At 34.0% G+C, this 24,598-nt stretch overlaps 1 protein-coding gene across 1 annotated transcript; it reads left to right on the forward strand.

The window, feature by feature from the left end:
• The first annotated feature begins 6,458 nt into the window (after window positions 1-6,458).
• Window positions 6,459-24,323, forward strand: LOC132299175 (protein ARABIDILLO 1). Its single transcript, XM_059795653.1, has 12 exons — window positions 6,459-8,874; window positions 9,149-9,307; window positions 9,384-9,464; window positions 9,635-9,766; window positions 10,391-10,518; window positions 11,835-11,922; window positions 15,961-16,055; window positions 18,017-18,080; window positions 21,530-21,705; window positions 22,275-22,496; window positions 23,569-23,653; window positions 23,797-24,323. Exons 1-12 carry the CDS (start codon window positions 7,525-7,527, stop codon window positions 23,971-23,973), a joined length of 2,757 nt encoding a protein of 918 aa, XP_059651636.1. The 5' UTR covers window positions 6,459-7,524; the 3' UTR covers window positions 23,974-24,323.
• Window positions 24,324-24,598: the final 275 nt, after the last annotated feature.

Raw genomic sequence — 24,598 nt, forward strand, 5'->3', positions numbered from 1 at the left:
CAATCCCCCACAAGTTTTTAAAACTTCAAACTTCAAAATATCATATAAAGATATAAATACAGATATATGGAAAAATAAAATAACTTGGCAACTGAATATTATGCAATAGGTGCAAGAGTCTTTCGGACTTGAACTTGCATTTAGTGTTACTGCCTCCATTTGAGGAACCTGAGAGACTAGGTCTTGAACTCGGCCCCTTAAATCAGACTTCAGCATGTAGCACACAAAGTATTGACTTAATACTTGGTTAGCGATGCAGCGCTATTAATGGCCATGTACTGGTATCTTGATTCTCATGAGAGTTAATAGATAATAGCCCAATTCTCATAGTCGCTGCCTCACGACTACTCTCACTTAGGTGAGTCCTCCAAATGTACATGTGACCTATACCTTGCAAGAGTTTGCTTGCCTCGGGCTCATTCAGGGAAAAACCCTTCCTAACATCACATTAAATAGCACTGATGCCATAAGGATGTGTTCCGAGAAATGAAGGAAACTTGGATTGATTTCTGATTGAGAGCCGTGGAAGCTTAATCTCAAACGGTTGAATGAAAGAATTTAAATAGGGGCGGTAGTTGTAGAACGTACTTATAGTCCTTTGTATTGAAAATCTCACAAGGGCTGGTGAAGAGAAAGCTTTGCAGATCGCCACGCTCAGGAGTGGATCTTCACGAGAAACTTCCTAAAAGATAGTGCTGCAAATTAAATCATGCAGTACAGATTGTTTCTACCCGTTGAACCTAATTCATGGGATCTCCAATCACAAAGGACGGGTTACTTCCGAAGGTGACTCCCTTGGGGCTTAAGCCCATCCCCCTTGACACTTCTAGGACTACGCTCATAGAAATTAAGAATTTCAGTCTCTTATATTATTTTATTTTTCTAGAGAATTCTTGGACTACACTCCTAGAAAGAAAAGATAGTTGGTCTTTCTATTTAAAACATCTTTGAAGTATGTGACTTGAATTAACTGTTAACCTGTCTCAAAGGCTAGAACAACACAGTGGTTAACCGTAAAATGATATGTACACACTCTAAATATATAAACATCTCTATACATAATCACTGCATCAAGTTGCACACTCAGAATCTCTAATTTATGCAAATATCATCACAATAATTTTCATAATAATGATAAACATATAATTGCATGTATGTATTACCCCCACATTTCAAGATTATAAAATAAATGATGAGGAAAGATTGGAACACAAAATCTTATATTTGAATCAATACATTAATATAAGATTAAATGTTATATAAATAAATTTTAAAGCACACCGGTGATATTAACTAAAGCAAAGAAGATGACTCATTTAAGTTTGGACTCAAACAACTGCTTGAGTACCAATCAAACTAGTGCTTTGAATAACATATGATTGTTCTTACTGTTGGGAAACGTGTAAGTTTTAAAAACATTTTGAGGAATTTTGATTCATAAATCTTGATTCGTCACATAGAGACAAGTTTTATGCAAAAATAAAATATGATGTATCATTCAATTTATAGATTGAATACTTACATCAAAGTCCGAATAAACCTTTAAATCTTTCCTCTAAAGTGAATGTTCTAACTTATTGTAGATCCCTTAACAAGATACATTCTCTTTGGATCTCCATCTTCTTGGTAATTGTTTTGTCTTTAGGAATCACTCATAAGCCTCCATGAATGACCTTGGAAAACTAGGCTCGTGGGAGCCTCCATTAGATGAGAACACTAACCTTAATTTTCTAGAGAGAGAAAATATATTCCTTTTTCCTTCTCCCAAAAATCACCCCTAAAATATACATAAACCATGTATATTTATAGGCAACATAAAGATAAAGAAAATGAAACAATAAATCCTTCTCAATCTCTAATTCACATGTCTCAGATCTAACAGAATTCCAATATCAAGTTGGGCTATGAGTGAGAATCTTTTGGCTTATTATTTTATTGATTACAATGAATTAATAATTGGCCAGGTCCATAGACCAAATTCATTTAATTCATAAATTAATTTCTACTCCACTAAAAGAAATTAATTGAACTCCAATTAAATAATAAATAACCTCTAAGTCAATGTTGCACTTTGACCCCTTTGTGCATAATTAGTTATCGGATAAATAAAGCCATCAATCCGACTACTTAATTAATATATTTATTTTGATACCATTGATTATTTCTGACTCGATCATAATAAAATATTTGTTTGACAAAAATAATAATTTAAATAAATAAATATATAATAAATTATTTTGTCTAAAAACACACGAAGGCATTCGAATTTACTTTGTGATCAACAATAATCAATACAAAATAAATACAAGTAGCAATGATGCAAATATTGAAAATATAACCCTCTAACTATTAATTACATAATTACCTAAAGTGTCGGTCTAAGGATCCCGAAGTATCCGCCGAACAAATCAAAGTAATTATTAATTAATAAAAGAGTTTATACTTTTTTCATGCTTAAGGGTCAAATGCCATGACAGTGATAGGGAGCAATTGTATACGACGGCTCTCGCAATATATCTCAACCTAACGCGGATCCAGTTCAAGTCTTAATTAATTATAAGTCCATCCATAATTACCGACTATGAACAATTTATGATTACTATTTATATTCATGTATTGATCGCCATCACATACATATATAAATATCTCTTGTAATCAAGTGGACACTATCAATTCTATAATGAATCGAAACATAATACATTGAATTCACTAATTGTATAAAGCATAAATATTTCAGAAATATCAGGAACATATGTCACTTTAATCCAAATAGGAATTTGCTATACCAGGGCATATAAATCCCAATATAAATATCCTACTCATTAATTTATTTATTTTAAATTTAGACCTAATAGTTGCAAATACAACTGCGTGTATTTCAAATACGGTCAAAATAGAGTGGATGATGAAAGCAATTCATCTCAAATAGAATTTTCCATCTTCTTTTCTTTTCTTTTTTTTTTTCTTTTTTTTTTTTTTTAAATCTTAAAAATAAAAGTTTTCTCTCCAAATGAAACTATTTCACAAAAATTGAATTACTCTTACTCACTCTTACATACGGCTAAACAGACGTTGCTTATAGTTAGAGAATGTATTTTAACAAAATAAGTAAATAATAGTTACAGTAATGCTTCAGTAAATTATTTTCTAACGGTAATAAATTTTTTTAGGATCCAAAATTCAAAAGACATGACTTTTCTAAAACACAACTCTTTGTCTATCTGAAATCAAAACGAATTTTTTTAAAAAAAAAAGAAAATTAACATTTTTTTTTCTATTTTTTTTTTTTTGAAAAAAAAATAGGTCACTCTCCACTGTTTTCAATTCATAACAAGACAAAATTTAGAATTTATGCATATTTGTATCACATTGTAAAGACTTCCAATTATGATATGATTGAGAATGAAAAGTTGTTTACTTGAATATCTCTTCTTGAAGAGACACGACTTTTCATTATTTTTATTCAACCATAATAAACTTTCTTCTTGAACAATTTTGGATTCACAATAAAACGTTTATACGAGTCTTTCAAAGAATGCGAGTTTCCATATTTTATGTCTACTGGGATTTTAAAATAAAACACTTTATATTTCTTATCAATCATTAATGGGATTGGTAATTACAATCGCATGACTCTATAAATGAATTACCTGTTGCACGCATCATGAATTGTCACTTACAAAGTATTCTACTATTATAATTAAAAAGTTCGTTGTTCTAAACTTGATCCCATACAAAATATCTGATGGAGAAACGATACTTAAATACAGTATTCAACAGTTTTGGAATTTTACCCAAACGTTTTAAGAATATATAAACTCAACCGTTAAAAAAGAAAACTATCATAATACCCTTATCAATTAACCACAGAATTCAAAACTATAATAAGAATACAGTGTTCTTTTCCACTTAAAATTCTAAAAAGTGTATATATTAAAAGAATGAATTAAACAGTTTCTTTGTGAGCAAACTTTCAGAATATAAACTATTATACAAAAGAAAGAAAATGAAACATTGATAATGCTTCATATATAAAGCACTAATAATCACAGGATACACGAGTTAAAGGCTTTAGAGTGTTGGGGATTTTGGATATTTTTATACATTCTTAATTTTAAATCTATTCAAGTGATCATATTAAAATGCTACACTTATATATTCATATCACAATATAATCATAACACAATATATATAGTATAAATAAAACAATATACTGAAATAATAGGCCAGTAAAATATACAAAATTAATAAGAGGAGTAAAGAAACTTAATTCTGGCCTATTTAATGGAGAGACACGCAGTATGCGCTGTCCTAAAGCCTTTACAGCCTCCTTACGTGCAGGTTGTGACGACTATAAAAGGCTCTAAGATACATCTCCAGTGTTCTCTATAAGCACGTTCACAAAGAGACGAATCACCAAGTCTTTGTGTCATATTGCCCATAAACTCAGATATATAATTGAATATATGTAATATAGTATTTGGTTGAAGAATGAAGGAATGAGTTTTTAGAAAAGAAACTTAATAAGAGAAGTAAGAACATATTTAATATGTAAGAATAACTATATATTTATAGGCTATTTCCACACCCTTAGCCAATCGACACAACTAGTCATAAGGCGTCACACCTCTTAAATAATAAGAAGTTTTAAAAAAAATTATATTTTATTCAAAAAAGCTAACAGATCTATGGTGTATGTGCCCAAACCAACTAAACTTATTCCAACCACCAACATATAAAGCGCTATTCTTATTTATTTTTTAAAGCTTAACACTCTCTCCCTATAAAACATAGTTGGCCTAATAACGATTCTATAGAAATTTTCTTTTAACTATTGTCTTATTCTTTTATCATATAAAATGCAACTAGTTTGTTTTCATTTTATCCACCCCGACCAAATTATACAAGTTATATCGCCATTTCTTTCTCCATCATTTTGTATTATTGATCCTAAATAGCAAAAGTAATTATTTTGAATAATCTTCCGATTATCAAGTGTTATCCTTATATTATAATAAATCAAGTCTTCATTAAATTTACATTCCATATATTTTATTTTAGTTCGACTAATTTTCGATCATTTTGATTATAAAGTATTTCTCCATATTTTTACTTTTATTATTGAATTTTCTTTAGAAGTATCTACTAACACAATACATCGACAAATATCACATACCATGGGATATCTTCTTGGAAATCTTTTGGTATTTCATTAAAAGGTATTGCAAATATCTAATAATGGACTTAACACCTTTCCCTTGTGTAATCTACATTTATAAAAAGTCTCACTAGTTTCACCTAAGAAATCTACTTTTTGTGTTCATGTTAACATCTTGAATACTCTTCATTATTTGCATGGAATTTTATTTTCTTTGTAGAGTCCACCAAATTATAAGTCAATGAAAATATACATATGTATATGTCTATTTGCTTACCCCTAACTAACTAAATATATAGTTTCCATGGTTGATCTCCCTAACATGAATTTGAATTGGTTTTCACATACTGTGGATTCTTCATTGGTCTTTGTTCTATTATTTTTTCCAATACTTTACTCTTTAATTTAACTCATTATAATCCCCACAATTTTGTATATTTTCTTAATTTTTTTAAAAATGATGCTATTAAGTTTTTCACTCACTCATTTGGCACCGTACTTTATTTTAAAATGCCGTCAAACAACTTTGTTAGCCACTCAATACTTACATTCCCGACATTGTATATGAACATGTTATTTAACCTCTTGAATGCAAACATTTATATGGTTTTTTTTCCATATTTCCTTGTTTCAATAATGTGATAATACAAACATAATTATATTGAGTTTGACCTTTTTCCTCTTTAGGGTTTGGAAGGAGGGTATGCCACTCCAAGACTACACATTAACATTGCCACACAAACATTTGCAAGATTGGTGGTTTTATACTATATTTAGTTATGTATGTCTTCAAGTCAATCAAGTTGTATATTTTGTAAGACTTGTATAAAAATGGGCAATGTAAACAAACAAGTAATTCAATACTTCTTTTTCTTTTTATTTATTTATTTTTTTTCATACGAGAATGTTTATTTGAGTTCACTAGGTTTCGACTCAAAAATATTCTGACTTCACCATTAAAAGTGAATAAAAGAAAAGCTGGTATTAGAAAAAAATAAAATATTATTATTACACATAACAATTAATATATTAACCCAATCTCCAAAGGAAAAATAATCTCTAAGTTTAATGATTTTTATGAAGGCCACTTGATACACATTATTCTACATTATTCTGCAACTCACTATTTTTTCTTTTTATTTTCTTCGATTCCTCTTATGCTGTGGGGGTGTTATTTGGTGTAACCGAACACACATTAGATAGAGTTCGATACATATACAGACATACATATTGAGTAATGCAATGAAATAGCAATGTTTCAAAAGATCTAAAATTGGACACATATTAAAATTGTTATCATTCGAAAACATTCTCTATTACAGAGGTGGGGTGGGGTGATTTTATATGCTCTTGATGAGAGTAGTCTTTACACCATTTTATCAAACCATACCGCAAAGCTATATAATTTCCCTCTCCCATTTAACCCCTAACCCCACAAATCTATCTGTGTGTAAATTGTTAGAATTCTTACATTTGGTAAGCATCGAGAAAAGAAAACTGGAGAGAGGGAGGAGAGAGAGAGGAGGGAGAGAGAGAGGAGGGAGAGAGCGCGCGGGTTAGACAAGTGCATTGAGGGCTTGGCTTGGCTTTGGCTTTGGGTTTGGCTTTCTCGCCTATTTGATACGTGCCTGAATTCTCTCCGACCCGTAATCAGCTTTGTCTTTTTCTCTCTCTACAATAAAGCTCTGTTGGAGCTCCTTCAGGAAATCCTGCACAAGGCAATAGGTTTGTTGCAGTCTAGAAGTTTTATAAGGATTTACCTACAAACCAACAAGGCTTAAGAACTCAGGTTTGAGAAAATCAATTGCTTTATTCACTGTAATGCATTCATGATTGATGGTTTTCTCATCGGTGGTTTGGATTTTTGTGTAATATGAATCCTTTCATTCTATGTGGTGCATATATATAGTCTGGTATGTGTTCAACAAATTCTTACTGGGTTTTGATGATTAGTGGTTTTGGGGTTAAAGGGCATTCATTTGTGGGTCTGGTGTGTTCCTTCAGTGATTTTAGAAATTGGGTTTTTATGATTTTCGGGTAGTGGTTTCTGGGTCAGGACGTGATTCATCACTGCTTTGTAAATTTTACTACTTGTGGCCAAAGAGAATTTGTTTATGGGTTTTGTGATCCATTTATTGTTATAAATTTTGGATCTTTTTGGTTAAGGAGTATCAGTTTCTGAATATGTGTGACTTCCTTGCTGTGTTGAAGATATGAGGTTTTGAGGTTAAAGGGTTTCATAGGTTTGTATCTGTTCTTTTACTGGTTTTGGGATTCGGGTCTTGGAGGTATAGAGTTGGTTTCAAGCCTGGTTACTCTCTTAAGAATTCAGGTTTAGTTTCTGGCTGTGTTGGACTGTTTGAGACATGAGTCGGAGGGTACGTAGAAAAGTGGCAAAGAGGGGGAAGGAGGTGGAGGTTTTGCCAAGTTACACCGAAATAGATGACGAGGGATTGAGTTTGGATCAGAAAGATGTAGTGGACTGGACAAAATTGCCTGATGATACTGTGATTCAACTGTTTTCGTGCCTGAATTATCGTGACCGGGCTAGCTTGTCATCAACCTGTCAGACATGGAGGACTCTGGGTAGTTCTCAGTGTTTGTGGCACTCATTGGATCTTCGTGCCCACAAATGTGATGCTTCCATAGCAGCTTCGCTTGCCTCCCGATGTCGGGACCTTCAGAAGTTGCGATTTCGTGGAGCAGAATCTGCCGATGCAATAATAAATCTTCAAGCTAGGGGGTTGCGCGAAATTAGCGGTGATTTTTGCAGGAAAATTTCTGATGCTACACTTTCTGTGATTGTGGCTCGACATGAGGCGCTTGAGAGCCTCCAACTTGGGCCAGATTTCTGTGAAAGGATTAGCAGTGATGCAATCAAAGCAATTGGCATTTGCTGTCCTAAACTTCGGAAACTTCGGCTTTCGGGAATTCGGGATCTTGATGGAAATGCCATTAACTCTTTGGCTAAGCATTGTCAAAGTTTGACTGAAATTGGATTCATAGACTGTCTTAACGTCGATGAGATGGCATTAGGGAATGTTCTATCAGTTCGTTTCCTCTCGGTTGCGGGGACAACAAATATGAAGTGGGGTTTGGTTTCGCAGTATTGGAGTAAGCTCCATAACTTGACAGGGTTAGATGTTTCAAGAACTGATATTATTCCATCTGCACTATCAAGATTATTTTCATCCTCACAAAGCTTGAAGGTCTTGTGTGCCTTGAATTGTCCAGCTATCAAGGAAGATTCTTTTGTTCCTACCAGTAGTTATAAAGCTAAATTACTACTCACCCTTTTTAGTGACATTTTCAAAGGAGTGTCTTCTCGATTTGGCGGTATTACGATGAAAGAGAGAAATGTATTCTCGGATTGGAGGAATTCAAAGAACGAGGATAAGAACTTGGATGAGATTATGATTTGGCTTGAATGGATCCTTTCCCATTCACTACTACGTATTGCTGAGAGCAATCCACAAGGTTTGGATAGTTTCTGGCTTAGTCAAGGTGCAGCATTGTTGCTCAGTTTAATGCAGAGCTCACAAGAGGATGTTCAAGAAAAGGCAGCCACTGGACTTGCAACTTTTGTTGTCATTGATGATGAAAATGCTAGCATTGATGTTGGACGGGCTGAAGCAGTAATGAGGGATGGTGGCATACGTCTTCTTCTAAATCTTGCAAGATCTTGGCGGGAGGGGCTTCAGTCAGAAGCAGCAAAGGTAAGAACTATTGGGAAGTGTAATGATAATGATTCTATCCTCATTTCGATCAATCTTGTCATTTATTTTAGATGGTTTTGGTCCAACCCTATCGATTTGAATTGGTTTAGCTACATTTTGACGAGACCCACTTGATACAATACAATGCGCCTCAAGCACACATTATTATCATCTAACTGTTTCCCCATTTAGACACCAGTTTTAACTTTCTATTTAAGATTTGTCACTTGTTTTGGCATAAATTTGTTTCGTTTCAATTTTATGGAATGCGTAGGCTATAGCAAACTTGTCTGTGAATGCCAATGTTGCAAAAGCTGTTGCGGAAGAAGGTGGCATCAGTATTCTTGCAAATTTGGCGAAGTCTATGAACAGGTTGGTTGCTGAAGAGGCAGCCGGGGGACTATGGAATCTCTCTGTTGGAGAAGAGCACAAGGTTGTTTACTTTGTAGTTTCTTTTGATCATCATATGCTCACTTTTAGACCGTAATAAAGCGAAGTTTCCTTTTCAGGGTGCCATTGCTGATGCTGGTGGTGTTAAAGCTTTAGTTGATCTTATTTTCAAATGGTCTGTCGGTGGTGACGGAGTTCTGGTACGTGCTGCTTTTATCATGCATACACTTCCATGAGTTCGTGCACACATGCAGACTTCCATGCAATGCCTTATATTTTCTTTGTATTTTGTTTTCTTTTATATATAAGTACAAACTGAGTCAGAGTTGTTTGGTAAGTTACGGATTGATTTTTGTTTGGTTGTTTTCAGGAACGTGCGGCTGGCGCACTAGCAAATTTGGCGGCTGACGACAAATGTAGCTTGGAGGTTGCGTTGGTAGGTGGCGTACATGCTTTGGTGATGCTCGCGCGGAAGTGCAAGTGTGAGGGAGTGCAAGAGCAGGTAGCAGTAACTTCAAATATGAAATTAACATTTGATGTGGATATCTATAAGCTCTGTTTTTGTATTTTATGTGGTTTAAAACTGAAAGGTTGGAATTCAACTTAGATGAATGCTTAAAGTTTAGGAATTTAGGGTGTCTAGATGTTGTGGGCCATCTAAGTTTAGCTTGTGAACTCGGTCAGGTTGGAATATCTTGAGAAGATTATGGGTTTAAATACTCCAGCCTTACGGTTAAAAATAATCTGATTGTGATGTTTCTTTTTTCTTTTGTTTTGGTATTGACAGTCTCGTTATGGAAGTCATATTGTTTGATGGTGTGAGCTCCTCTATTAAAAGCTGCCAACTTTTGTTTGTATGGGAAACCCTCTTACAAAGAAAATTTGATTCAGAAAATTTATGGGGTTTGAAGTTTACTTGCAAGTTGCTTCCTCATTTAATGTACCCTATAATCCACATGTAGCTTGCTCTTATAGTGTGAAAGAGTTCAATGGCTTGGATCTCAATACATTTCCATTAAAATCAAATCTATGTCTCGTTTGGAAGTTTGCTCCATACAAGGACCCTCATGTGGCATTTGTTTATATCCAGTGATTTTATTATAATGCCCTTCCAATAATTGTCCAGGCTGCTCGTGCCTTAGCTAATTTGGCTGCCCATGGAGATAGCAACAATAATAATGCTGCTGTTGGACAAGAGGCAGGTGCTCTTGAAGCACTTGTGCAACTTACCAGTTCTTCCCATGAAGGTGTCAGGTATTTAATATGCATCTAAGATTTTGATAATTCATTTCAGTGCTTTTAGGTTCCCTTGCATGCTTTCATTTGTGAACATTATTTGGTGAAATGCTTTCCATAAGGACTGAACAGGAAGTACACCGTATGACTGAAATGGCCTGTACACTTCTGAAAATAACGGACAGTGCCACGGTGGCAATCATTGTTCTCTAGAATGAAAATATATAAATGATGAGCCATATCAGTTTGCAAAGAGTTTCAGTTCAAGTTTTTGGTTTGTGTATCATTACCCTTCTACTAAATATGGTTTAGTCTTCTATTTAATAGCATTTTTGTTCAAGCTGTTTCCAGACCGACACGACCCTCACCAAAAAAGAAATAAGAATACAGACAAAAGATAAACTTTTGCTCTTACTATGTTTGTAAGATGAGCCTGGTTCTTGATTACTAATATACTTTTCTTTTTCAAATATTCTCTTTGTTAAGATGCCCTATCTAGTGAAAAATTTATTGGTTGTCCGTTTCCTTCACTTCTTTAATTTTAAGTAATTACTTCACCGATTATAGTGTTTATTTGTTGCCTCATTAATCCGGTCCAATCCTCCCAACACGCTGTATTTATGGGACCAACGCTAGTGTAATAAATGCACCATGTGCCAAGAGTACCGGTTGATAATAAAAGTCATTTCATAGGATTTTTTTTCAAATTTATGCCACATTCTGCATTAATAAGTCCATAAATATTTTACTGAAAAACACAGGTGAAGGTTGCCTCTATCTTAAGTAGTGTTGGATTATGTTTCTTTTTCTGGTAAGAAATTTTTGTTGTACCCAAAAAGCCCTAGATTTATCGCATTCTCCTTTTATGTTGCACCTTTAAGGAAACAAACGTACAGGCTTTAATTACATTAGCATGAATTGGGTAGTTTTAAACGTCGTTATCAAACTGATACATTTTCCCATATTTGTTATTGTTAAGTGACATCATTATTCTTTTCTTGCAAATCTGTAATTCTCTTAGTTACTTTAATATGGGAATATATAAAGATATACATGCAATTTTGGTGGATATAAAATTTATGTGCTTGAATAAATTAAGTTCCATCTTGATCTCTTGCCCTCATTCCTCTATGGATTCCATCTCATGGTTAAAAATAAAATCATGACCAGAATCTATCGATATCAATTATCTTTCTGTCCATGTTATGGCAAGTTATATAGTTTGGCATCCTTCAGCAAATGTAAAAACTCTATAGACCATCTCTTGCAAGCCAGATAACTGTTATTAAAATTGGTATTATCTGATCGGTACATGTGCCTTTTCCTCAAAACAGGCAAGAAGCTGCTGGTGCATTATGGAATTTATCATTTGATGATAGAAATCGAGAAGCAATTGCAGCAGCTGGTGGTGTTGAAGCCTTGGTATGATATTCTCCTTTAGAGGCCATATCTTTTCATACCTTATATTCTTAGGTAGTGACAACACAACTTCCTAGAATTGGAAGGGCTGCATGAGGAAGTACTTCATAGTATGATTTTTATACTGGTATCACAAAGATGTTGACAATTGTTGAGATTGCATGTTCAAAATTTTGCATTGATTCAAGAAGCATTTCTGGTAACAATTGAGTGGTTGTTTGGTGCCAACAACTTGTAAACTTTGTAAAGCCTAGCCTTTACGACAATAGAATCTTACTGGCACTAAATACAATGGTCAGTGTTAGATGGCAATACCATATTCTGTTCAAATTATACATAACATAAAGCAAGAGTGCATGAGCTACGTGCTACTCTATATTTTTCACTGGTATGGAGGTGGGCAATGAGCTTTTGTTTGTTGAAGCTGGTGAGTAGTGTGGATGAAATTGTTCAGTTGTCAAATTCTGAGCTTTACTGAGAAATTCCGTCTCCGTAGTTTGAATTGGAAGTTCCATATCTCTTGCTTATGCCATACGGGTCACTAGCTTGAACGTCTGGTTCAAGTAGTTTTACTTATTTTTTACCTTTTAGAAAAACTATCATCGAGAATAATTTGCATGTGTCTGTGCTCATCATTCGTTCACACATTGAATGGTTCTATCTTTTTCTGACCACCTTACCAATGTCCTTCTGGCACTGTTTCATGTGATTTTTATATATGTAACCGTTTAATGTTTAAATGACTTATCATTGTTTCTGACAATTTTTTAACACGTATTGGAACTTCTTGTAGCATTAATAATTTTAGGAATCCGAAAGATTAGAACTTGCTCTAATGCCCAAAATTCCTAAACTAATATAATTTTGGGAGGGCATTCCAAAATAAGAAGCGAGAAATAGAAAGGAGATGAGAGAATGGGGACGGAAAGTGAAAGATAAAGAGAAGAAAGAAAAAGGTTTTCAAGAGGGGGTGTGATATTGTATTCCAAGGCTATATTTGCGTGCGTGTGTGTGTGGGTCGCGTGGGGGGGGGGGGGGTTGTTTCCTGACCCTAGACGCTTGAAGAGACTTCCAACCTATTATACAAAGTCTGACCCAAAACAAGTATAGCATACATGAAATAACTTCTAAAATAAGACTTAAGGCAGTCTCCTTTGTAAAATCTTCAATAAAAGTTACAAAAGTCTAATATGCACAAACCATAAGACAACAGGAAAAAAAATATATATACCATAAGACTAGAATTCTACATAAGAAGCTTAATTATAAACCTACAAAACTTCCGATATCATTTTTATCATTGTAGCATGGGTCTACGAGTCTATTATGACAGACCACTTTTCTGACCAGGAGTTCATACTTAACTTTGTTCAGTCCCGACACTGATATGTCATTCTATGTATAGGGCTGTAAATGAGCCAAGTCGAGCCAAGTAGTAGGCTGTTTGAGCTCGGCTCGGCTTTCACAGGAGTGTGTTTGAGCTCGAGCTCATACCTCAGTGTTCGAACTCGGCTCGAACAAAGTTCACGACCAATCGAGCCGAGCTCGAGTATCACACAATTCATATCGTACATACACACATATATACACAAACACACGTATATTGGAGTCCAGGTTCAGAAGGAATACAAGTTAAGAGAGATTCAGAGAGAAATTCAAATTATCATACATATATATAGGGGTGGCAATTTATACCCAAACCCATTAAATCGCACAAACCTGCCCACTAAAATTAAATCAATGGGTAATTAATATAAAATGAGTGGGTTATTAATGGGTACCCATTATAATGGATGGGTCAATGACGGGTTAAGAATGGGTACCCATTTTAACTCACTCAAACAAAACCCTTTTTTCTCTCTCCTAGTATTCTCTCTCTCCCCCATTTTTCTCTCTTCCCTTTCTTTCTCTCTGTTTTCTCTTCTCTTCCCCATTTTCTCTCTCCTCTGTTTCTCTCTCTCCCCTCTGTTTTCCTTTCTCTTCCCCCTTTTTTCTCTCTCATCCGTTTCTCACTCTCCTCCATTCTCGACTCCGTCTGAATAGTATATATATATACCATATGTATATACCATATATATATATATGGTATATATATATACCATATGGATCTAATTTTTTTATTTCCTTAAGTTGTTTTTTTATTTTTTTATTCAAGCAGCTTAATACTCCAATTCATTTTATTAATATGTTTAGTAGCCGTACAAATTAATATCTTTGTCCAAATTCAGACAACATATTATCATATTGATACAAGAGTGTGTATATATCTATACACACAAATATACTTCACTGTCAAAAATAAAAAAACTAAATGCAAACATAGTTGTGTGTTTATGTATGTACAGTATTATATATGTATGCGTTGGAAAGAGGTAAAATTACAATAGATTATTTATAATAAAAAATTTGTAATGTTTGAAACCAAAAAATTGATGTAACAGATTTTTTTTTCAGTATTCAACAACCAAAATAACTTAACAATTTGTGTCTAAAAATATTCGGGTGATTGGGTTGGGTGTGAATTGATTCACCCATTTAAACACCCAACCCGTTTATGACCCACTATGAATCTTGCCCATTCATGACCAGCCCCTCCCAAACCTACCCAATTGCCACCCCTATATATATATATATATATATATATATATATATTACACAAATGTATTAAAAAAAAAAGAAAGAAATTATTAAATATATTTTCCAAATAAAATTAGCTGTCGATCATTGTATACATATGTGTGAGAGAGATAGAAGTTGGTAGAAGCTAAAATTAGCTTTTGATGGCAGTCGCTGAAGAGAGAGAGAGACACACTGTAGATGAAGAGAGACGCTTTCAGAGCTTTCTTCAGTTACTGTGTGGCAATGTGAAGGAAAAATAGATGAGGAGGTTAGATTAGGGTTAGGCATACATACACACACACACACACACGCATATATATATATATATGGGCTTAGGAGTTTATTTGTTTATGGGCCTCAATTGGGCTAAGACTTAAGTTTAATTTTATTTCTATTTAAACGGGCCTTCGATATAAACTAAATGGGTTGGGTATAAATTAATGTATAGGTTCTCATTATTATTATTAAAATTTTAATATGTATATTTATATCTATATTACTTATCTTATCAAACATGTTTTTTTTTTTTTGATAAATAAATCTTATCAAACATGTTCACGAACAAACGAGCTGAGTAGAGGGTTGTTTGAGTTTGGCTCGTTTATTAATTGAGCTTGAAATTCCTGTTTGAGCTTGGTTCGTTTATTAAACAAACGAACACGAACTGAGCTCAAGCAGTTTGTTGAAAGATTGATTCATTTACAGCCCTATCGATGTAGAACCACTCCTTAATGCAGATAGCGCATCATTTTCATAACTGGTGGCAATTTATTGGCCGTTGTATGTATGTGCATCTACTTGATAGTCTACTGACTGTATTGGCTTACAGGGAGTCATAAACACATTTGTTTAATTGACTATTCATATATTAGATGAAGTGAAGCCCTGATGTCAACCGCTATTTCCATTCCCATTTTATGTTTCTCCACATACATTTATATGCCACTGCATATTCTCCATCTACTTAACTTATCAAAAAAAATAAAAATTTCTCCATCTACTTGTTTAACTGCTTGATTGAATAGTTTGAAATTCTAACCCCAAGACACCGTTGATGCAAAGGTAGCTCACAGTTCCAAGCCATGAGATGGCATTTGAACTCCTCCCTATATTACCCCCACAAAGAGTCCCTCTAAATTTTTTTATACCTCCCCAGCTACTAATAATGCCAGAATGGTGAAAATATACATGAATTAATAGAGTACTCTTAAAGATTTACTTGGACACCTTTCGACAAGGATTATCTCAAACATCTTTATCATAGAGTCGTAGACTGGTGTCAATATATATGAAATAGGTTTCCTGAGTGCTCTTACATTTGAGTTACAATAGCCATATTTCTATTTTTGCTTATTTATAATATTATTTCATGGAGGCTAAATGATCTTAATATATGAAGATTTGTTATTATTGGTTATATAGGTTGCTCTTGCGCATTCCTCTACAAATGCTTCCCCAGGTCTTCAGGAGAGAGCGGCTGGCGCTCTGTGGGGATTATCAGTCTCAGAAACCAATAGGTACGTCTGAAAGTTCACTTTTTTCATTATTTTCACTGTAATAATATTCTCATTGTTTCATGTCATGCATTAAACGCTTCTTTCTTCTTAAAAGGTCTTTGTTAGACATGAATCTTCTCTACACTTGAACATGCATGCTGTTTATTTTGGATATGTCCACATTTAAGAATAAAATTCACAATTATGCAAAAGAAATCTACTAATAAGATTAGTATTTTTATCTTTGAATTATTGATTACCTAAAGTGTGACTGACATGAGACATATGAAGGTTATTAAATATCTGTCCATCTTTATACATAAGATATATGGTCCTTGTGAAGGAGTGGAGATGAAAAGAGAGGAATCATGTTATGTTTTTGGTCCATATACATATAATATACACACATACATACAGAGACAGACTTAAAAGTGTTTACATACTCACACATATATCTTTATCTCCTGTGTTAAGAACTCACTGCATCAACATGTTGTGTTTGTGTCCTCCATGTATAAATACAACATAATTAAGATAAAAAGCTTTGGTAGCGATTTGATCAAATGCATTTATGTAATTAAGTTCACATTGGTGATGTATATTCATATCGTATATGTTGGATCTACAGTCATTTGTCGGATCGACTTCTGTTGTGATTATGGATCTGAAAATCAATAGATGAAACAAGACTTGACTCCATGTTTAGTGCACAGGGATAGTTGCATTTGCATTCTTGTGACTCCATACTGTAAATATATTTTAAGCTTGTTGTTCTGAAGTGATTTAATTTTCAAATTCCAACTGCAAAATTTTTGATGTTCTATTTATAATGAATACCCCTTTTGTTGTGGTCACTGATGTGGTGCATGTGCCAAGGCACTGGGCATATTTTTTCTAAAAGTTGTCTGTAGATAACTCCATAACTCATCTGAAGGGTTGGCGTGCATGCAGTTACAAAATAACAAGATACATAAATGAACTAATAAAAAATATAATCAAGTTTACAGGCCTCTAATGCCAACCCCTTCTTATTTGCTTTTGATGGTGGTTAATTCTCATCTAGGATGGTTAGCATTATAGACAGCAAACACTGAGAAAGTTGGCATGGAAAATCTTTATTTGTTAAGATGATTAGATCTTATACTACCAGTGTTCGCACATTTGAATAGAGTATATATAAATAAAGGAACAAAGGATGAGATTGCAACGACAGGCTAGAATGTGATACCACCAATAATGAATTAAACAATCTTCGGCTTTTCTTTTTAATAATTATTCAAACTTTCTCTACTATTTCTCCTAACTACACAACTGGAGTACATGCATCGGCAATACAGACCAATTTCCATCCTCACTAATTGCTAGCCACATAATTACATATTTACCGTCTTACAGATGTTCATGAGCCTCATCATGCCAAGCTCATGACTGTTTGGACTCAGCTCATTTAATAAAAGAAATTCCAAAGAGCTCAGTTCTTCAAGTAAATAAACATGTTCAGTTCAAAGCGAACAATATATATGTGTGTGTGTGTGTATATAGAGAGAGAGAGAGGATGTGGATACAAGTAATTGTAAAACATATCTTGCACAAGAAGCATTACTTGATAGCCATTCTTGTAATGATGCGATGTTGTTATGCTTGATTACAGTACAGGCATTTGAAACGTGTTCATAATCGGTAATGATATCTAAAAGGCGTATAAACAATCCAAGCATGTTAACTGAAACTTTCTGATAAAAGAAAAATGGTTGACCGAATAATAAGTTTCTGTTTATCTTCTGTTTTTACAATTGTGTTAATGTGCTTACCAGAAAAAGATTATTTCATTATAATATTTGGTCATGCTGTGTAATCCTCTATGATAATAGGCCCTTGTTCCATTAAGACAAATTTATTCCCTTTCAATTTCCATTTTTTTTCTCAAATTGTTTATGCATTATTGTTGTTGTTGTTGTTATTATTATTATTATTTTTTTTAGCATTGCGATTGGACAAGGAGGAGGAGTTGCACCTCTTATAGCTCTTGCACGCTCTGATGCTGAAGTAAGTATTGAAATTACTCCTTTGCTTATGGAAAATTTCATTTATCCATTACATGAACTCGTCCCTTCCATTTATAGATAGTGAAATGCAACTCCTATTATACTGAAGTTTTGCTGTTTAAGCCATCTGTGTTTTGTCGAGTGACTGATTATTACTGTACAAGCGTTAATGTGGTTGGCTGCTTAGCACTTCAGTTTGCATTTATCTTGTAGCTATACTTTTTACTTCCTAGTTTTGACATGGACTGTTTTGGAAAGCTGAAGCCCTAGTTAATGTGGGGATAGCTCATCTGTGTTTTGTCCAGGATTTGTGGCTTAAAATCCTGGAATTTGGTTTAAAGAATGACGTTGGGTTCTTCATTCTAGTAGTTTCATGCTTATTCCCATTCTTGAGAATAAGGCTCGTATAAGTAGGCAAGATGGCTTTAGATTTATAGGGGAAATAAGGACATTGTTCATCATTTGTAAGATCTTGTATAAAGTATTTTGGAAATTTCCAACTAGTGATACTTTTTTCCTTTTAAAGATCAATAGTACATATCAATTTTCAATATGACCATTAGGTTCTACTTTTGATTATATATATGTAATATATATATTAGTTCTGAATCTACCAATCATTTATTTATACCCTTTGCATTTTAGAACTAAAAATTTGCAATTATCATATATATTATATATAACCTAACACTAATTTTTTTTTAACTATGTAAACATGTTTAATATTTTCTTCTTGGCAATCAGATCTATTTTAATTTGATTCTTTTTTATAAAGTAACAAAAATGTTTTACATATTTTTCAAAGAATACTTAAATGACCTTTTTTTTTTTATATTGTGGCAAATTTTTTAAAGTCATAACATAATGTCTAGACAAGATTTTCTAAGTTGAATTGAAATCAAATTAGTTAATTTTTTTTTAAGTCATTATGTAATGTTCATTAATTCACTAAAATTTAAAAAGAATGCATAGATATTGAACAAAGCTACTAATGAACTAAATGTAAAAATGCACACACACACACACACACACAATCCTCATATTACAAAGGGTAATAATGAAATTTGAGAGATTTGAAACTAATGTGGAAACATCTATCAAAAAGTAGGAGTGAGTGGTATTATTGAAAATTGTTTAGATTTGTTAGTCCTTGAAAGGGAAAAGTTGGACTAGTCAGTAATTCTCTAAAATTATTATTATTTTTAAAATTTATGAAGGATTGGATCCTCATTTTTTTGAGCTACACTAAGCTTGTAATTCATATGTAATTAGCATGTTTTGATATCAATTTATTCTCACAATGGATAAGGGCATCATTTTACTAAATGTAAAATTTAGCAGAATGGTTGTCCAATAATCTCTGTGTTAGCAAATAGCCAAGGAAGTTCCTCGGCTGTGGAATCTGATATAGGGCCATTTACCAGTTCAAGTTGTATTTACTGTGGCTTCATGATGGTTATTGCAAGACTTCCTTTTGAAATTAAGAATCTGTTTCAATACTTTTATCAAAAGCTCCTAGCGTTCACGTTTTGCGAAGCAGCGAAACTTGTTACTGGATCCAGATTTTCAACCCCTTGTTAATTTATGACAGGAACTCAAGGATCTCTTAAGTGGCGAGTTTTTTTCCTTGTTCTCTTAGGTCATATTTCTTTTTGTTAGCTTATTTTAAATGGAAAGCTAATCTGTATTTCTAGGTGAAGACTTGTCTGCTGCATTTATTTCTGCAATGAGATATTTGCTGACCCTGTTTATATGGAATATACTGCCATTCTACTGAGTTTGGCAATGAGCAGTGGCTTTGATAGTTATTTAGATGCATACTCGGGTTTTGGATCCTCATTTGGCAATTCTTGTTCGTGGGTCGTAATGGTGTCATGTCGACCTAAGGATATTCTACTAAACAACTCAACCCGAACATGACATGTTTAATAATCGTATCAGGAAACCTCGACACTAACCTGATCCCGACCTGTTTATTAAATGGGTTACACGTGTAACCTGTTTAATGACCTATTTAATAAAATGAAATATTATATTATTTAAATTATTAATAATACTCAATCAACAATAAATACTAGAAAAATATTACTTTCAATCCAACCAAATTACCAAATAATCTCTAATCTACAAAAGAATAAATTATAAGATATAAGTTTAGATAGTTATTTTGGAACTTAAATAGAAATTTGTTTATGACACGTATAGTTAAACAGGATACACGGGTTGAACCTCTCAATCCAATCACGACACGATTAACTAAACGGGTTAATCGTGTCGACCCATTTACGACCCGAGCCTGTTTAAGGTCAACCCAAACTCGCTTAACTTGTGTCGTGTTCGAGTCGTGTTAGCGGGTCGTGTCAAACTTTGCCACCCCTATTTGACATTTAGGATGCATTGTTTGGTCTTTAGTCAATAACACTAGCAGTGATCCGTGTGATGCATGGGAGTTCATGTAGGCACTGAATGGAGACGTCTTCTTTAGTGCTTTAATATATATGGGCATGCACACATATAAATGCCCTAATTGGTTTGGATATTTTGAATACAGTTAGAAAGGACACAAAAATTAAGCTACGGCTATAGAAAAACAGATAAGAGGAAGATTTAAGGGGGATTTCTAGTAATTGTGTGTGTGTGTGTGTGTTTGTGTTTGTAAGAGAGATATGGGAGAGAATTTGTGATTTATGCTAAGTTTCCTATTTTTGACTGTGTAAACTAAATGGTATATAGAGAGAGTGCCATGTAGACTGTCATGCAGGCTTTGAGGTGGATGGTGTCATGTTTTTATAGCATATGTATATATAGAGGATTTTGTAAACCGTGTCACGCATGACATGACATAAGGAATGCTTTCATAAATGAGAAAGACATTTAGTATGTTGAGTTTGATTATTGAAGCACTACATATCCTGTTATATAATTTCTTAACTCTGGAAATGCTTTGTCCTCCATCTTTTGATTTTGCTTGTTTTTCAAAATCACCAGGTTGGTCATTGGTGAAATCGTTTATATTTTTATTCATCATTATTGGTATTCTGGGAGAATCTGTGCAAATATGATTAACTGACCTGCAAATTCTTGATAGAAATTTGAGTCTTTTGTGTTTAACCTGTAAATAGTTACTTGAACAAGTTCATATTTACTGGATTTCTTGGAGACAAGTTATGCTCATGTTCTATGAGGAGTTCTTTCTTTGTTATGTATGTTGCATATTTTTCATAGTTATGTGTATAATCTGTGTTTTGATTCTTCAGCAATTTCATCTTCGTTAAATATTTATACTTGCAAATCGTGCTCACATCAGCTAATAAGAAGTGGTTTTTTTCATGCATTGAAACACATATTGAATTTTACTTATAAAATAAAAATAAAAGCACACATTGAATTTTATATCTCTATATGTATATATATATATATATATATATATATATATATTTACTCTTTCAGGACGTCCATGAGACTGCTGCTGGAGCTCTTTGGAATCTTGCTTTCAACCCTGGTAACGCTCTACGTATAGTGGAGGAAGGGGGAGTTCCAGCCCTTGTTCATCTTTGTTCTTCGTCAGTATCTAAAATGGCACGCTTCATGGCTGCATTGGCATTGGCCTACATGTTTGATGGAAGGTACTTAAATCATATCATGTCTTTGTTTATCTTAACCAAATATCAAGTTCATAGCATCTCGTCTTTTCGGAGTTCATCTGAAAATGTTTGGGATCTAAATTAGTATATACATAATTGCTTGCACCACTGTAGAGGAAACTTTGAAGGGACTTGAGCCCTTTAGATTAAAGTTGAGAGTCCAACCAAGTTCTCTCTGTTTATAGGCCAGTAGTGCTTTCTTTTCCAGTAGTATAGTACTTTCCAGTTGAACTTTCCAATGGTAAAGTATTGTATACTGAAGAGTGAAAGACTTGGATTTGTTCTGGTAGAGAATTTGTATCACAGCAAAAAGAGATTGCTGCATTCGTATGAAATTTAGTTGCATTGCAGCTCATTCTCATGAGTTTGTGGTGCCTATTAGAAACAATCAGTTTCTTCTGAGTCTAAATGCAGGTTACAGATGTATAAATGAAGAAAGGCTATTTATGATCCCTATTGTCTTCCCATCAAGCAAAGGGCTGCTGCAAAATGGGATTTTTCCTTTCTGAAACCATGACTCGTGTTCCCACAAATTTTCTTATTTTGTACAGAATGGATGAATTTGCACTGATAGGGACTTCATCAGAAAGCACATCTAAAAGTGTAAGCCTAGATGGTGCTAGGAGGATGGCTTTGAAGCACATTGAAGCATTTGTCCTTACATTTTCTGAACCGCAAGCATTTTCTGCTGCCGCTGCATCATCATCCTCTGCAGCACTAACACAAGTAACTGAATTAGCTCGTATCCAAGAGGCCGGTCATCTTAGATGCAGGTTTTCCACTTCTCTGTGTGGGTGTGTGCGCGCACACATGCGCGCAGTTGATTACTGATCTGATCTAATCAATTTTACCAGATCACTTCACCATAAAGTGTTTCTGAATACACTTTCTTCTTTGTTATTACTACTACTGTAATACTATAACCAAAGCACCATATGTTCTCTTAATTTATTTTTAATATAGAGCCATCCTTTATATGGTGCATTATATTTCTTAAATTAATATAATTTAAGTTTAAAAAATCTCAATTCTTGCGAACAGTATCATACCTCTAAAATTGAGACGCATTATGAAAACCTTGGCATAGCAAATGAGTCATAGTTAAAGGATGGGAATGAAAATAGTACAACCATCTGAAGTTCTAGTGAAACTTCAAAAAATGCTTTGCAGATTTCTAGGAAGGGACATTACACAGTTTTGGTCCTGGCAGGTCCTGGGGCTACGCAGGCTTGCAGTGTGGTATATATGTATACTGAAGGTTTTGAAACGTTTCAAAATTCAATCCATGGAAAGAACAAGAAAACTACTTTGGGGACTAAATGCTAATTAGTAATGAGCTAATACCACAATCATTATAATTAATGTATTTTTCCATAAAAAGTCTCTTATGTGTTTAAATTTCAAGGTTACCTGCCTGGTTCCAGGTTTAGTAATAAATATTCTCTTCCCTTCCTTCCAACCAAACAAGGGAAAAGCTTCTTTAGCTCTCCTCCCTTCCATCCTTCCTCAATCCTTCCCTCCAACCAAACGAAGCATTAACAAGAAAACTAAAAGGTTTTTGTTGTTATAATTTTCCCATTACCCTTTTTCCTCTCTCCTTCCATTTCTATCAAGGTCTCCACTTCCACAACATTATTAATTAGTTAAAAATACACTTGGTTGGAAATTCTACTCATAAAAAAATGTCTTTCATTTTTCAAATTGTCTGCTGTCTTGTTGTTTTTACTTCTATTTTTGAAACTAGAATTCTATGCCTGTTTCAGGATATCTCTAAGTTTTCGTGCTCCTGCTAAAATTCTTTTATTTTCTAATCCTATATTAATGTCATACTTTTATATTCTTCAGTGGAGCGGAGATTGGAAGATTTGTTGCCATGCTACGAAATCCATCTTCTACACTGAAGGTGTGTGCTGCATTTGCACTTCTCCAGGTAGGCTGCATCTCTCTCTCTCTCTATGCGGTGAACGATATCCATAATTATTTTCTCTCCTTTCCTTCCATAATACAATAAAATTATGGTCAAATCCTAACTAATATGGGAGATTCTTCCATGAATCTGATCTTAAATTGCAGTTCACCATTCCGGGTGGTCGGCATGCACTGCACCATGTGACCCTTCTACAGAATGCTGGAGCACCACGGCTTCTGCGTGCTGCAGCAGCAGCAGCAACTGCCCCTCTTGAAGCCAAAATCTTTGCAAGAGTTGTCCTCCGGAACCTCGAACACCACCAGATAGAACCTTCAATTTAGAGACTAGTCACGCAGACCGAAAATAATATCAACGTAGTCAATGGATGCCAATCACAACATGCTCAATTAGCTTCCATGGCTTGGCAATTTAAAGGGCCATATGAAGATATTGCTCTGTAATCTTAATCTGAATAAAGAACCAACAAGCTCTGTCAATCTAGTTAAAGGTGTTTCGTGTAGGTTTGTATGTGATCTTTCTTTTTCTTGTACCGTTTTTGTAAGAGTACTTCCGGTGAAGTATTGGTCCAAAGACCAACACCTCGCCATTTTTTGTGTTTTTGTATGTCAACTATATAGTCTGTATAAATAATAATAATAATAATAGTATATTAGAAGCTGTTCTGAGACTACATGGGGTATTTTCTGTAACCTTTATTAGTAAAATGTGTTTACATGTTGCTTAATAGTGACTTCATTTAAGCACTCAACTATACTTGATTTTCTGAGTGTCATTGGTTTAAATATGAGGTTTCACAAGAAACGTGTATGTAAACCATTTTTCACCTAATGCTGGTGACGGGGTTCAATCCAGACTAAGTCACGGATTGGTCCAAACCAGGTCAGCGTGCCCGGTTAACTTGGCTAACAGATGGCAAGTGATCTACAGGTTCACGGTTATTTGATT

Source organism: Cornus florida, unplaced genomic scaffold, assembly GCF_030987335.1.
Source record: "Cornus florida cultivar Cherokee Brave unplaced genomic scaffold, ASM3098733v1 CherokeeBrave_3.0.0_Hap2_Chr03, whole genome shotgun sequence".
Lineage (NCBI taxonomy): Eukaryota > Viridiplantae > Streptophyta > Magnoliopsida > Cornales > Cornaceae > Cornus > Cornus florida.

Bases quoted from the DNA above. Each gene is read 5' to 3' on its own strand.
- LOC132299175 (XM_059795653.1), top strand. From the start codon at position 7,525: ATGAGTCGGAGGGTACGTAGAAAAGTGGCAAAGAGGGGGAAGGAGGTG. The intron at 10,519-11,834 runs GTATTTAATATG...TCCTCAAAACAG, and splicing joins TCTTCCCATGAAGGTGTCAG to GCAAGAAGCTGCTGGTGCAT. The intron at 11,923-15,960 runs GTATGATATTCT...TTGGTTATATAG, and splicing joins CTGGTGGTGTTGAAGCCTTG to GTTGCTCTTGCGCATTCCTC.